This window comes from Hydra viridissima, unplaced genomic scaffold (genome assembly GCF_058129835.1).
Source record: "Hydra viridissima isolate aposymbiotic clone 2 unplaced genomic scaffold, HvirCarnegie_v1 scaffold_5, whole genome shotgun sequence".
NCBI lineage: Eukaryota > Metazoa > Cnidaria > Hydrozoa > Anthoathecata > Hydridae > Hydra > Hydra viridissima.
Genome location: NW_028324304.1, coordinates 16,641,958 through 16,658,808, shown reverse-complemented (window position 1 = coordinate 16,658,808; position 16,851 = coordinate 16,641,958). Strand labels below are relative to the sequence as shown.

Sequence of the window (16,851 nt, the reverse complement as noted above, 5' to 3'; positions counted from 1 at the left end):
AATAAAATATCAAAAATAAAACTGCTAAAAGAAAAGCTAAAACAAACAAAATACAAACGATTTAAAAGATTAAAATCCTTTCTACTTTTTCTGATAAAAATTTAAATCCTTTCTACTTTAGCTAATAAAAATGTATATATAACTATTTTATATACTTACTTCAAATATAATATGATCTTAACGATTATCATTTCTCTTAATATGATTCTTTATGTAATATATCTAAACTAATGATTAGATTTCAAAAGGAAAAGAGTTTCAACTCGCTGAAGAGATCTTTCTCCAATGGCCGCGTGCATTTAGAGAACGCGCTTTTTCAAAGCCTAGTAACTAATGACGAAACGACGTTAAACATTAAACATTAAACGTTAAACGTTAAACGTTTCTGTGCTAATTATATTAAGATAATGAGTGAAAATTTTAATGCAAGCTATTTTACCCACCTTATGGCAAGTATCTCCAATTTAATGCGGGAATGTATTGAAATGGATAATAATGGTGTTTATTCTATGGTCTAAAAAATCGACTTTTTATCTCTTAAGATGTCTATGCTCAATGGTAAGAGGAAAAATTGCACCTTGTTCGCATTATGAGATCAAAATCTTCACACGCAGTCTATTTTCATAGCCACAATTCTGTTAAAAACATTAAGCAAATGGAAAAATAATAAAGTGTAATTTTTTTTTTATCTACTAATTATATTTAAAAATAAATAACTATTTACATTTGTTTGCCTTTTTTTTTTTTTTTTTTGAAGTAGAATAGTATTCTATTTTAGAAGAGGGGCATATATCGAAAGAGATATGAAAACTACTTATCTTAATATTTGACATATAATATTTCCGCTAATTGTATGATAAGGTCAGTGCCGTAGTGCCACAAGTGCAATTGGACTAGTCCCACTTTTTTTTAAGGCCCCACCAATAACAAATACACGTTTGTTCATTTTATGACAGGTTTTTTTGTAAGAAGATAATTAAAAACATTTATTATGGAACGGGGTAAGAATTTAAAATCATAACTACAGTAAAATAGGGACAGAAATAGAAATATCAGATAGTCCAGTGACATGTTTTTCCTATATCCTATACATTTTGTACTTGAAAAGTATACTTAAAATACTTATAAAGCATTTTACGAATAAAACATTTTTGTTTTCAAATTTACGCAATATTATTATAATCGTTGTAATATGATCACAATATTTGTTATATCTGTGTAAATTAATTTTTAACTTCTTTTTCTATAAAAGAAATATTATTTTAGTTGACAAAATTATTATTATCACCACTTCAGTGTTTTGCTCAATAAAAATTCAAACCCAGAGAAAAATACATGCGCGAGTTTGCAACAATGTTCTATTAGTAAACAACTGTTAGCCGATCGTGATATTATGAAGTTGGTCGCATTTTTCTTAAGTAATCCTTGTAGTTAAATTTTGATACTTAAATTTACATAACTTTCTATAGAATCATTCTTTTTTTATGAAATTTTCGCCATTTTAATACTAATTTAAAGCTCTTTCCAATGATATATAATAGTCATATATGAAAAGAGTTTAAAATTTTTAAGTGCGTATCTACAAACAGAAAGAAGAAAATATTTGGAAACTTATTTTTAATTAACTTCAGAAACTAGTTTTTAGAAGCCTCTTTTAATCATGTGTTGCTTTGCTTTTTTTGCAAAATATATCATTTTCAAATGAAATACAGAAAAAAACAATGTTCTATAAAGTTTTTCAATCAAGAATGTGGGTTTCATTTATGACTAATATAGGAAAAGATTGAAATGCAAATATCTCTCACGGACGCCAATCCTGGATTTTAAAAATACTTGGAATGAAATCATATTAGAATATACTATCACCCCTCAAAAGAATTTTTTCGGGTGTTTTCATTAATGATACACCCTAAAATTTTCTAAATGTGAATACTAAATTTTATGTTAAATATATTGCTATTGCTCCTTATTTCATAAAGCTATTAAATTTTATAAAATTTGATTACAGAAAATACCAGAATCATTATATATATTTCATTTATATTTTTCATCATTTTCAATGATTTGAAAATCTATAACTTTTTTTCCACTTATCATGAATTAGCATGTTTGGTTCCATTTTAAAGAAAATTCGAAACTCAAATTATTGTGATTTTAGATATTTTCTGAAAACTTGAAAAAAATGTTTAAGTGCCTATCTAAGTTAATCATAAAATAAGGAAGTTAATGTTATAAAAAGGAAGTTAATAAGTTATATCTAATGACTTTAAAACAACGATATTAGCGCAAGGACATTTACATGCGTGATGACAATTAAAACCAGATCATTAAATAAACAAAGCAGTTTTACAAATTAAACATAAGTTCACTGGTTACGTTTAAAAAAATTAGCGTTATTAACGTTTTAGATTGTATTTTTTCAAAACTTTAAGATCGAGTTAGAGCCATTTACTTTATTGAAATTTGTTGTTGAATACCTTTTATTTTCGTTTAAGCGACGATCTTTCAGAATCTGCAATTAAAATCTGTAAGTTCGGAGGAGGTGCGAAAGTGTACTGGCGTCGAATTTTTCACCATTTCTGTTAGGAAATGAGAGCCAATATTGTTTATTATAAGTCTTCGAAGGGCAAACAAAAAACGAAAATTAAATTTTCACGGAGGGTTAGCTTAAAGTATGAGAAAAAAAAGTTAACAGTATCAAATTTGTTTACATAATAATAAAAAACATTGCAATTGCAAATTTGTTTTAGTTTATAGCTAATAAGAAGATTTTTCAACTTGATCGATAAAAATTTCTAAAGATATACGAGATATTAAATCAAATACGCGTGGTATTTCAAACGTGGATGAATTATCGTAACGTTTTCTAATTAATATTCATTGTTATGAAATGTAAAACCTAAGGTTTCACTACTTTGAGAAAATTTTCGATTGAGTGAATTTTACAGCTTAGTGGAACTTTGTACTTTCAACTTCAGATTGGAGCACTTTCCATCGATTTAGAGACCTATGCTATTAATAAATTCTTAATCAACAAAAAGTTTTCCTTCAGTAATAATCATAAAAATTTGGGGTGGGGGAGAAAATCGGGCGCTACTGCACTTTTGCACCCCCCCTTTTTTTATAATTGATTATGATAAAGAATTTCATGCTGATTCAGAAAAATATAAAAACATAGACTTGAAAATCAACGGAAAGTGCTCTAATTTGAAGTCAAAGTTTTAAAAAATCACACTAAAAACACTAATATTCGCCATTTTAAAAACCATTTCACGGTAGCTAAAGTGAATGGATGGTTTTCATCGTAAAAGTACTTATTTAAAATATTGCGTAATTTTCTTTAATTTCTCTCGAGTTTGCTCAGGCGTAGCTAATGATAAAAAAAACGTATGCTACGAGAACACAACAAAATAGACTTTTTATTTTATTTATTTACATGTATATAAATTAAACATTTTTAGAATAAATTCACTTTGCATTTGAATTCACACAGGATAAATTGCTGCAATTTGGGTCCAAAAGTGAAAGAAGCGATGTTCATTAAATCGTTGTAGAACTCTGATAAGTAATCCGGAATCATTTCACGATTAGTAGGCCCCATCATAGCTTTTAATTTTGATTTGGCTCAACACCATATTGCTTCCACATGGTTCGTAGTAACTCCTGTGTGAGGATCAAAAAAATGAAGTCTATGGTTGACGGTTTCATGTTGATATGCTAAGGCTGGTAAGTTATTGTAAGCAGCCCACATGTCACTCCACACAATTGAACCAGGACGAATCCATTGTTGTATTACAGGAAGCAATGTAGCAGCGTCACGATTTGCAACAGGAACTAAAAAACTTTCTTTGTTTTTGGCTTCAAATATCCATTGTTGTGGAACTAAGCGACCAACTTCGTATTTCCTCCTAGAAAACAAAGATTCATCTATTTCCACAACACAACCTGATCCACCAATTTGTTCTGGATTATTTATGAAATATGACCCACAAATGTCTTGACAAAATTGATTCCAGTCAACAACCGAATGGTCGCTGCCTATTCTCAATTCGTGTTTGACATCTTCTAAAGACATGCCTCGGCTTGTGCCAGCGCTCCTACACCACATGTAAGTTATTGATATAACCTGCCACAATTCCAAATGTGAGTTTTAAAAAAAACTCCCTTTTCTGATACTTAAAGTTCTGCGGCAACGTTTAATGGGGCATCTCCAAACTACTTTATCCGCTGCTCGCATATAATTTTGCTGTGTGCAAGGTACGCCACATACGTTACAATTCATAGAGACTGCCATTAAACCATAATCTCTGCACCAAAGTATTGTGGAGTCCAAGTTGTTCATGAATCGCGCTCCAATCTGTGTCAGAGAAATAGAGTCGAATTCATCCATAGTTGCATTTCGAAGTGCCATATTGTAATGCAAAAAATAGTATGAAATGTCGGTAAACGTTCTTTCGGCGAGGGAAATTATAAAGAAAGAACAACAAAAGGAACTTGCTGCATTGCTGCATGCTTTTATTACGGATTTACTCCTAAATTAATTGGAACACAAATTTGTACGAAACATTGATTTAAACTCATTAAACTTTATTAAATAAATTGATTGATAAAATATATTTTAAAATATATATATTTATTAGTTCCAAGCTTTTTTATTTACTAAATTTACTTAAAATATTTATTTATTGGGATAGATGCGTTTTTTTAAAAAGAATTTCCACGCATTTTGAAAGTTGGTTACGTTTTTCTTTTTTTTTTTTCTTTTTAAGTGTAAACCATGTAAATTTTGCTTGGAGTACTGCTTAATGTTAAAAAATCTTTTTATTAAAAAAAATGGCGAATATTAGTAATTTTAGTGGGATTTATTAAAACTTTGACTTCAAATTAGAGCACTTTCCGTTGATTTTCAAGTCTATGTATTTATATTTTTCTGAATCAGCATGAAATTCTCTATCTTAATCAATTATAAAAAAAAGGGGGGTGCAAAAGTGCAGTAGCGCCGAAAATCGAGTAACAAGTAGTGATGTAATCCACAGACCAATTAGTCACCCTTAATAACATAAGCCAACAGGCACGTTTTTTTTTTGTATTGTATTTTATTGTCCTCTGGTTACTTACCATACGGACATTTATAACAAATTATGCTACATACATTTTGTGTATAAGGTCGTGTAAATTTTAATACTATCATAACTATAGTTTGGTATATAAAGCGTAAAATATTGTTACATTAAGGTAAGGTAAAAACCTTATATCAATGTTTTATCGGAGGTTTTTGCTTACGGAGAAAGTAAGATTTTTTTTTTTTTTTTGGAAAAAGACTGGCTTTTCTCTAAAAGCTGTATTTAAAGGAGTAAAGTGTTTAGTTATATATTTTTCATTTAGACTTTTCTATAAGTTTGTTTTAGTTAGTTTTTGTTTTTATTAAGCTTTTTTATTTTACATTATTTTCTTTGATCTCCCGTCTCAGCGTAGGCTCATAAAATATCATCGAGAAAGGAAAGAGATTAGATAGAGGAAAGGATAGAAGGATAGATCGAAGGAGAAGGAAAGAGAGATACTGCGAGAGATATTTAGGAATGATGGAGAGAAAAAAAATATATATATATATATATATATGGAATGCAAAGCGAGAGAGAAGAAAGAAGAGTTAAGGAAGAAATGAAGGACAGATAGAAATAAGGGAAGAGGGAGAGAATCCGATAAAGATAGAAAGAAAAGAAACAGAGCAAGAGAGAGAGAAAGAGAGAGAAAGAGTTACTTACTTAAGGAACTAGATGATTGAAAGATGGGTGTTACCGGATCGACTTCTATATCAAAAGTCAGTCGGTTATTCCCGTTTATGAGATTTTTAAAGTGTTCTTTGTATGATAAATTATATTTTAGCGCTATGGCGTATTCTGTATTTAATTTGTTTATTATGAGATTTTTGAAGCGTTCTATTCTTGCTTCAAGTGGTTTTTGTTTATTTTCGAGCACGTCGTTCATTCTGTTAAAATAGATCTCTTTGTATAGGACTTCGAGCAGAATTTGGCCTAGCTCGTAATCTTTTTCTTTTATACCGAATATAAAAAAATAAATGTTGTTTCTTGCAAAAGTGTTCCCCGGGTAAATCTTTTTCAGGAGGAAAATCAGGATTTTTACTAGTGGTTGTACCATTTCGCAGAAGAACATCATGTGTTCCGCGGTTTCTTTTTTCTTTCCGCATTGAGGTTATAGGTTTGTTGCGCATTTGTTGCGGAAGAGTCTGTCCAAACATGGCAGGCAAAAGTTGATGAGTTTCCATCTTATTTCGCCTGCTTTGTTGTCTGTGTTTCTCTTTCTGATGCTTTTAAAAAGACTCGAATTTTACGTAGGGGAGAAATACTCCCGACGTAAACATTAGCCCGTAAATTAACCTGCATAAAGTTTGTCGCATGTTTTAGTCGTGAAAATTTGTCGTGAATAGTAAAGTTTTTGAATTCCTGGTGTTATTAAAGTAAATAACCTTATTGTGAAATTAAACAAAGAAATGTTTAACAAGCTTAGTGATAAATTATCATTTGTTAATACTGCAGAAATAAATCCTTATGAAGGTAGGGTTTTTAGTTTTTTGAGTTGTTATGTAATATCGATAGTGGGAGTAAGTCCCATAAAAAAGTAAATCTCCTCTTATAAGCTTTAAAACTCATATAAAAAAATTCTTAAATTAAGGATTTTTTTATATGAGAGTATTTATCCCCTTTTCAAAACTAAATTATTAAAAAGAACCATTTTAATGATAAAATGAACTTTTTTGGTGGTGTTTTGTGGAAGAGTAATTCTCCCCTTTTTAAAATTTTTGTTAAAAGTGTAAGTTTTACTTTTGTCAAGTTTTTTTTGAAACAATAAATCTCATATTTTAAGGATTTTTTTCATATGAGAGTAATTCTCCCCTTTTCAAAACTAAATAGTTAAAAAGAACAATTGCATTGATAAAATGAACCTTTTTGGTGGTGTTCTGTGGTAAGAGTAATTCTCCCCTTTTTAAAGTTTTTGTTGTAAGAGTAATATTTACTTTTGTCAAGTTTTATTTGAAAGAGTAAATCTCCTCTCTTAATGATTTTTTTCATATGAGAGTAATTCTCCCCTTTTTAAAGTTTTTGTTATAAGAGTAAGTTTTACTTTTGTCAAGTTTTTTTTAAACAATAAATCTCCTCTTTCAAGGATTTTTTTTCATATGAGAGTAAATCCCCCCTTTTCAAAAATTAAATAGTTAAAAGAACCATTTTGTTGATAATATGAAACTTTTTAGTGGTTTTCTGTAGTGAATTATAAACAAAAATGACATTTTTTTTTTCAGCATCGTCATCAATCAATCCATTGAATAGTTTAACAGAAATTCAGTTAAAAAAACCCGGGTAAAATACTTAATTGATGTCAATAAGTAACTAAAGTATATAAAGACTTAATTAAAAATTTTTGTTTTTAGTTTTATCTGTTCTGCTTGTATTATGTCATTTACAAGAAAAGATAATATGAAAAGACATGCTTTACAGGTACATAAAACCATTTTTAGAGATGATCAATCCAAAGATAAAAGAACTCCATGTTACTATCAAGACTGCGGCCAAGTATTTTTTCAAAAAGTCAAACTTATTAAACACATAGAGGAATGTCATGAAGGTATATTTTCCAAAGAATCCTACAATTTTTTATCAGAATCTGAATTCTTAGCATGGAAGGAAAAGGAGGAACTTAATAGTTATGTTTTTTTCAGTAAACAAACTGGTAGTTTTTTCACTGGAAAAAATATAAAAAAAGATGTAAAAAAAAGTTATTTTATTTGTCAAAATGATGGTCATTCTAAACCGCATCGCACTGTTAGTGAACCAGCAAGAAAAACTAATAAAAGGTACTACAGAGGGAGTGTTAAATCAGGTGCCTTCTGCCCTGCCAGAATGATTGTCACAGTAAACAAAAATGGTGTCACAAATGTGCAGTATATCAAAACTCATAACCACAGTGTTAGTATTACAAATACCATGTACCAACCTATCCCAGGTAATATTAAAAAAAATATTTCTACTAAATTATCATTAGGTGTACCTGTAAATACGGTTTATCGTGATCTTAGGGAAAGTTTTGGTGACAGACAAAATAGAAATGATGAAGATGCTGTTTAAACTAAATCACATCTTCTTACAAAAAAGAATATTTCTGATATCAACAGAGCAGTAAAAAAGGGATGTCGGCTTCACCCTGATGATAGCATTTCAACTTTTTTACTTGTTCAAAAGTTGAAGTCTGAAGATTTTAATAGCATTCTGGTTTTTAAGCCACAAAGACAACAAACTGTTATCGGCCCAAAAGTGTATGACGACATTGACCTTAATAAGGATTCCTTTGTGGTTGGTATACAAACAAAGCATCAACTATCAATGTTTAAAAAGCATTCATCACAAATTGTTTTTATTGATGCTACACACTGCACCAATCAGTATGCATTTCCTCTTGTAACTTTACTAGTTCGAGATGATTTTAAAAGGGGTTATCCAGTAGCTTTTCTTATTTCTAACCATGCAGATGAACAAACCATAACACCATTCTTAGAGGAAATAAAAAGGAGATGCAATCATTCTGTAAAAGTTAATGCTGTTATGACAGATGATGATTTGTCAGGCTGGAATTCTTTCAATAATGTTTTCGGAGATGTGCGCCACTTGCTATGCAAATGGCATGTAAAACGGGCATGGCGCAATAAACTTCCTTTAGTCGGTCCATCTAATTTACAAGAAGAAGTTTATAGGATCTTACAGACAATCATTGACGAAAAAAACCCTGATGTTTTTTTTATCAACTATGAATGGTTTTGTAAAGGCATATGAACATAAATGTCCTAACTTCATTAGTTACTTTGTTACATACTATGCTCCTCGACATATAAAATGGGCTTCTTGCTATCGCAACTTTCAACATGCTGACACCATGGCCTACTTAAATACACGGCCTTCTTTTCTGCTTAAATCGAAAAAAAATAGAAGGCCAGTTTAAAAAACGTATATTCTGTAGGATGGGCAAACTTTCTTAACATATTTTAATTATTGCGCTATAAATTTTAAATAAGTATATCCGGCATAGGATAAAAACTTCAGCGTTTTCTATATCTTCACATCAACTAAACCTCATATACTTGATTATAGCTTCTTTTTATAAATAGATAGTAATTATGGTTAATAAATGCTGTGTTGTTGGTTGTACCTCCAATTATCTAGGTGGTGAAGTAGTTCCAGTTTTCAGTTTTCCAAAAGATGATGATTTAAGAAAGTTATGGATTAGATTTGTAAATAGAAATTTCTGGACTGTCACAAAATCATCTGTGATCTGTTTAAAACACTTTGATAAAAAGTTTGTACATAAAGGAGCATCAGAAAAACGATTTCGTTTGCTGTTTAACCTAAAGCCTGTTCCTACAATATACCCTGCTAGCATAGCAACTGCTTCTCTTCCAGTTATATCTGGACCAAGAAAATCACCAGCTAAAAGAATATTTCAAGAAGATGAATATCAGAAATTTTTATTAAAAGATATTATTAAAGATGTTGATTCCCTTTCAGCTGCTGATTCACCAGCAGGATATTTATTTTTTAAAATTTGATGATTGTGTTGTGTTCCATAGAATTATTCAAAATGAACTACACATACCTGAAGTTGCTGAGTCTATTCGTATCGACAAAAATTTACATGTCCAACTTTTTTATAAAAATCTTCCAGTTTCCTTACCATCATGGTTCAGAGTAACCCACCAATGTATGTTAAAAAGAAGGAGTATGCTGGAAAATCTCAATTCACATTTTAGTACAGAAAAAGAAAAGTTGTCTTCTATTCTTGAAGAACTCAAAAGTCACCAAATAAAAAAAAAACAAATTTATTCTTCAAATGTTCTTCAATTTGCATTAATGTTGCGGTACACTTCACTGCAAACTTATCATTTACTGCTGAAGGAATTCCCACTCCCATCTATATCTTTGTTAGGCAAGCTTAAATCAGGTGAAATAGATTCTATGAAAGTTTTGAAGTTGCTACATGAAAATGGGAACTTATCGAAAGATCTTATAATAATTTTTGATGAAATGTATTTGCAACAATGTGCTGAATATTCTGGTGGCAATGTTATTGGGATTAGTGAGGAAAATGAATGTTATAGAAGCATTGTCTCTTTCATGGTAGTTGGTTTGAAAGAAAGTATCTCCTGTATTGTCAAAGCAATTCCAATTGTAAAATTGAACAGTGACTGGTTAAAGTCTGAAATTCTTAACCTGATTCAATTTTTAATAAAAAATAATTTTAATGTTCGAGGTGTTGTTTGTGACAATCACGCTTCAAATGTTTCTTCTTTTACAAAATTACTTGATACGCATGGTGAAAAAAAAGATGGTTTGTTTATTAATGTACTATCACAAAAAGTTTACTTATTCTTTGACACAGTGCATCTGATTAAAAATATTCGAAACAACTTACTTAATAAAAAAAGATTAATTTTTCCAGAATTTAATTTTTCAGCTTTCAAAGATGAAATTCATGTTCAATCAGGAGAAATATCATGGAAAATATTTCATGATTTATTAGAAAAAGTTTACTTATTCTTTGACACAGTGCATCTGATTAAAAATATTCGAAACAACTTACTTAATAAAAAAAGATTAATTTTTCCAGAATTTAATTTTTCAGCTTTCAAAGATGAAATTCATGTTCAATCAGGAGAAATATCATGGAAAATATTTCATGATTTATTAGAAAAGGACAGTCTGTTGGATGCAAGTTTAAAAAAAGTACCAAATATAAATAACAAAGTTGTCCATCCTGGAAAATGGAAGCAAAATGTCAGTGTTGCCTTAGGTATCTTCCATGAAACTACAGCAGCAGCAATAATTTCATATTTTCCTGACCGTTTAGATATTGCATCATTCTTAACTCTATTCAATAAATGGTGGACAATTACAAATTCAAAAAATCAGTTTTCTAATAATTTTCTTGGTAATGCTGCTATTATAAATGATAAAAAACCTGAGTTTTTTCGAGCTTTTGCTGACTGGTTAAACAAATGGAAAAACACAAAAATTCCAAATTTTGAGAAATATACATTATCTCCCCAAACATCATCAGCACTGCAAAGAACTTTATTATGTCATGCTTCATTAATTGAAGATCTGCTGGAAGATAAGTACAAATTTATATTGACTGCTCGTTTTCAAAGTGATCCCTTAGAAAGAAGATATGGACAATACCGTCAAATGAGCGGTGGCAGATTCCTTGTCAGTTTGAAAGATGTCATTTATAGTGAGAGTATAATCCAAATAAAAAGTTTGATAAAAGAAGGAATTGACATTTTTGAAAATGATATCAATGCTGATAAAGATATAGAACATGTTAGATCCTTAATGGAGCAGATTAAAGAAAGAGATTTTGATTGTGTGACTTTATCGGATGATTCTCGTGAAGTTGCCAGTTATATTGCTGGTTTTATTGCCAAAAAATTGATTAAGAAGTTTGGAGTATGTTGCAAATTGCTTTGTACTCAAAATTGTCAACAGGAGTTAAATGATTATAATTATTTAAATATATTATCCAGAGGTGGGCTAACAACTCCATCAGTACTGCTTTTAGAATATGTCTGTGACAGTTTTGCTATGCTAGATCACATTTTTGATGTTATTTATCAGTCTCAAATGCAACACCGTAAAGCAGCAAAGTTAGTTCTTGGCAGTAGAGAAGGGTATCAACCATTTTTATGTTCAAACCATCAAAGTCATGGAAAAGAAATTATACACACTGTTATTTCAAATATTTATTTTAATAACACCAGAAAGAGAGTCGGGGATTCAATTGTTGCAGATAACATAGTTGCATTTAAAAAAAGACAGAGAGAAAAATGAAAATATTTTGTTTCACTTTTAATCAGTTTGTGTTAGAGTTTTTTATACTTTTGAAGCTTATTTTTGAGAATTTGTATATTTTTATTTCATGCACAGAACTTGACAGTCCCAAAATTTCTATTGCAAAATATAACTCATATCTTTCTCAAATCATTGTACTTTGGAAAACAAAAAACTGAGACTACTTTACAACAGAAATAATTAGAGGTGCAACCATTATCTTATACTAAAAAGAAGCCACAATTAAGTATTCACAATTAAGTTTATTGAAATTTAGCAGTTAAGATTTAGCTAGCTAACGTAAAATTTTTTATCCTGTGCCAGATATACATACTGAAAATTTATAGCGCGATAATCAAAATTAATTTGAGAAAGTTTGTCCATCCGGCCGAATATACGATTTTTAAACTGGCCTTCTATTTTTTTCGATTTAAGCAGTAAAGAAGGCCGTGTATTTAAGTAGGCCATGCTGACACTGATACTAATATGTTATGTGAGTCATTTCATAACAAATTGAAAACAGTTTATATGGAAAGACGACCTAATAAAAGGTTAGACGATTTAATCAATTTACTTTTAACAATTGAGGAAGATAGTTATTGGCGCCACAAAAGAGACAACATTTATCTTGGAACAGTATCTCTCCCAAAAAAGTACAAAAAGAGACATGAAAAAGGAATGTTGATTTCAGATAAATGTATTATTAAATGTTCATTAACTCAGTACACAGTTAAGAGTCAATCAAAAGATGTAACATACAATGTTGACATTCTAACCGACACATGTAAGGAAAGTTTGTGTTCAGAATCATGTCTAAATCCTGCCTGTAAGGGTTTGTGTCAGCATTTATATAGGTGTAATTGTAATGACATCATAATCCTTTGCAAGCATGTTCATAAGTTACGATCATTTCTTTTAAGAACTCAAGAAAAAAACTACACAAAAGTATCTTTAGCTGTTAATACTGGTAATAATCAAGTGAAGCAAAAATCACAAACATTTATAAATGAGACTGAAAGGTTTCAAAAAAATATTGATGAATTATCTACATTAATTTCTCATCCCATGATAATAAATTTGCAACTTCCTTCAATGAACAGACAACTGGAAGACATGATCAGTCAAGCTGAAGCCATAAAAAATATGAATTCAATTGAGATACCTGTAAAGCCACACAATAACCTTTTAAATTTTGAACCAAATAAGAAGTTGGATAATCAATGGCAGCCCAATAAATTTAAGAGAACAAGAAAAGAAAATAGGAAAAAGGAAACAAAACCATATCAATATCCTGCACAAAACCAAAAAGAAGAGATAGTTCTGAAATTGTCTCAGCAACATGTTGATCTAATTCATGATAAACAAAGTACAATAATATGCGATAAGATTGAAACTTGTGATTTCACCAACACTCTCATTACGTAAGATATTTAAATACATTTTCAAATACTTGCTACTATTCATATTTTCTATGAATATCTTAGCTTTTAAATAAATTTGCTTATTTAAGTTAATTTGATGTAATGGATAATATATTAGACAGTAAATAAAACAATAAACTATATTTCCTTCAGTATATTAGTTATATTTTTGTGTAAAATATAAATTATTCATATATATGTGTGTTTGTTTATATATATAAATATATATATATATGTGTGTATATATATATATATATATATATATATATATATATATATATATATATATATATATTTATTTATTTTTTTAATTTATTGATATATTTAGACATGGCTCTCACCAAATATCTTTTATTTCCCTTTTGACATTAGAAAACAATATACCATCTGACATTTCCTTTAATTTAAAAAAAAGCACTCCAGGTTTTCAAAAAGGCTGGCTTCAAGATGAAGTCATAGGAAGTTTTCTACATTGCTTAGAAAAAAGATACCCTTCAATGAAATATTTGGGTCCAACTGAAGCATTAGCTTTAAGTTGGACCCAAATATTTCATTGAAGGGAAACTGTTCAAAAAGTTTATGGCTTTTATGGAGAGATGTTGATACTAAAGTTATAGAACAAGTCCTTATTCCTTTTAACCCAACTAATTCTCATTGGATTTTAATACATCTAAAAGTTATAACAAAAGAAATAACTGTACTTGATCCACTCCATTGCAATATTATGCCAAATAATTTATCACACAATAAATCCAATGCTGTTGCTAAAGACCTTTTTCGACTAAAGTTTAACATTTTAAACCCAACCGTCATTTCAGCCCCAAGTCATTGTTTACAGAAGGATAGTTACAACTGCGGTGTTTACATATGCTATTATGCATTACAACTTTGTGAAGGTATCATTATTTTTACACAATATGCATTCTGCATACAGAGTGCATCTTGTGCAATATTTATATATTAGTATTTTTTTAGTTGTCGATTTTATAACTAATTTTTTATTATGTTGCTTATATTTAATTAATTGCATATATAAATTCATTTATGCATTATTAACTATAAATTTAATTATTTGTTCAATAAATTATAATTGTTAATTATAGTTTGCATAACTTATAATTTGTCTGCGACTATTTAAAAATGCATCATTACACGACTTTTTTATTTTCTATTTTATTTAACTTTCTTTAAAATTGTGTTTTCAGAAAAAAATATCAATGATCCATTTAATGAAGTACAATTTCGTAAATATATATACGATACTTTATGCGGTAGGTGTTTAAAGAACCTTGAAAGTGGTTTTGAACGTCTGTACGATATTTGCAGGGCAAGTGTTTATTTTATTTTAACATAATAATAAGCTGAAATTTTTATTCCAATATTGTATTAGGGAATAACCTGTTCCTTTACTATTTTGTTCGTCCACTTTGAATTAAATGCGATTTGGTTGGCGAAAAATAAATATATACCGTTGTTACATTTTAGGTCCTATCCTTATAAACATATGTTTCCTTGTTTCTTTGAGTTGTTTACAGTTATATCTAAATTATAGCTGTCTAGGAAATATGAGAAATTGATGGAGTAATAGATATTGTAGTAGTGATTACAAGGATGACCTTTAATATTTTATTATTACAGATTTGCAAGAACACATCCTCTAAAAAGAACGATTGGGTGCAATGCACAAAATGCCCACAATGGTATCATTGCGAGTGTGCCCACATTTCAATCAAAGATGCGGGTGTCAGTGATACTTTCCAATGTCAATGATACAACCCTATCAAGTTTAAAAAACGGCTATTTTCATAGCCACAAATCGTTTTAAAAACATTAAATGACATGAAAAATCTAGTTCCATTCTATTCTAATTACAGGGCCGTGCTAAGGACGTGAATTAATTATAATTAAGAAAAAAATAAAGGAAATTTTAAGGGAAATCTTTTTTTTTTAATCTTAACTTGTGCTAAAAATGCGCCTCCTTATATAAACTCTAATTAATAAAAGCTCATTTAGTGAACAAATGAGCGCTCTTTTGTTCTGTAAATGAGATAAATTGCGCCCCCTTCTCTTTAAATAAAAGTTATGTCAGAGTTAAAGACAATAACATTTAATTTTTTTAAGAGGAAGGGAGCACAATTTTTCTTGCTTTCCCGAAGCGCTAAGTTGGCTCGGTACGAACCTGTCTAATTCTAGTTGTTTTTTAAGTTTTAAATCAGACAATAACTTAACAAATTTAATAAAATATCATATCATTTTTAAATAGCCTGTTTAATAGGCCTAACTTGTTTCAGTTTTTAAATAACGTGATTTGTTAAATATTTGGGGAGAGTGGTCTAAAATATTCCCCTTTTCAAAAAATGATACAATCAACTAGCCTCGTACAAACAAACTTAAAAACAAATTTTTTAAAGGATATTCAATTTATGCTCTACAATTTGTTATCTGAAAATTAAAGAGGCATTTATGCCTTACGTTAAGAAGCAACCGATAAAAAGAGAGATGCCAGGGGCCCATTTCACCCTAGTGTTAGCCTAAAATGGGTTCCTTATTTAATAAATGTATAAAACCCGAGTTTTAATCAAGAACTGACAGTTACTTATACTTTAGTAATAAATAATCATCTGTTCCTTAACCATATTAGAATTTTGACACTCGAAGTAAACTCAATTGAGACAGAATGTGCTCAAATCTCTTCTGTAACTGAGTGATAGAAACTACTACAGCATAACAATATGTGTACAGGTGGGATGAGAGATTATCTAAGATATATGATAAATCCGGTTGGATATTATAGTGATTTATCCGGCCAAATATATGATATACAAATATTCGGCATTTTGACCGGATTATCCGGTCGGATATCATATCCGGTACTCCTCTAATTGTTACCTTTTTATATCTGATCAACATTTTGTTAAAGACAGTATTTTCAATATTGCTTATAAAAGAATGGGTTAAAAAAGATTTTAAAAGTGAGGGTGAAACAGGGCTTTTTTCTTTCCGGGGATAGTTTTCTTATGGTTAGCTGAACAACATACTAATGTTAAATTTTAATATTTGGCTAAGCATAAGATTAGATGAGGTGGGGGCCTGTCTCAACCGAGAGACCCGTTTTAGACCACTCTCTTCTATAGATTTACAAAAAGTAGAGTATCCACGGTATTACGTTCGCCCCTATATCCCCCCTATCTGCCCCTTCTAACAAACAAATAAACAAAACTTTTGCCTAAAGAAAAAATAATCTCTTCTAAAAAAAAATTCTACAAAAAAATAGAGGAAAAAAGTTTTTTTGCATTTTTTTTTTTTAATTCTAAAAAATCTCCTCAATAAAATATCCAATATGAAATGTGGATATTTTTTATAATTAAAAAACTATTATGGTTTAGGCTATATTTTGAAAAATATTTTAAATAAATGATATAATAAGAATAAAATTAATCTTAATATATCATTGAATAAATTACGCATGTTGTTTACAAATATATCTTATGTAAAATTATCACAGATTTATGCGCAATGCGGGACGCGGATACGGG

At 29.5% G+C, this 16,851-nt stretch overlaps 1 protein-coding gene and 1 pseudogene across 2 annotated transcripts; both read left to right on the top strand.

Moving 5' to 3' along the window:
- The first annotated feature begins 6,913 nt into the window (after positions 1-6,913).
- LOC149888987 (uncharacterized) lies at positions 6,914-15,266 on the top strand (annotated as a pseudogene). The gene is made up of 5 exons (XR_016453064.1): positions 6,914-8,934; positions 12,360-13,315; positions 13,644-14,211; positions 14,521-14,642; positions 14,954-15,266. The product of XR_016453064.1 is annotated as an uncharacterized LOC149888987 (transcript).
- On the top strand, positions 8,765-12,027 carry LOC149888988 (uncharacterized). The gene has a single exon (XM_090089380.1). The coding sequence runs from the start codon at positions 9,558-9,560 to the stop codon at positions 11,892-11,894; it is 2,337 nt and encodes a 778-aa protein (XP_089945506.1). The 5' UTR covers positions 8,765-9,557; the 3' UTR covers positions 11,895-12,027.
- Positions 15,267-16,851: the final 1,585 nt, after the last annotated feature.

Coding starts and splice junctions, on each gene's coding strand:
- LOC149888988 (XM_090089380.1), top strand. CDS start 9,558: ATGTTGATTCCCTTTCAGCTGCTGATTCACCAGCAGGATATTTATTTT.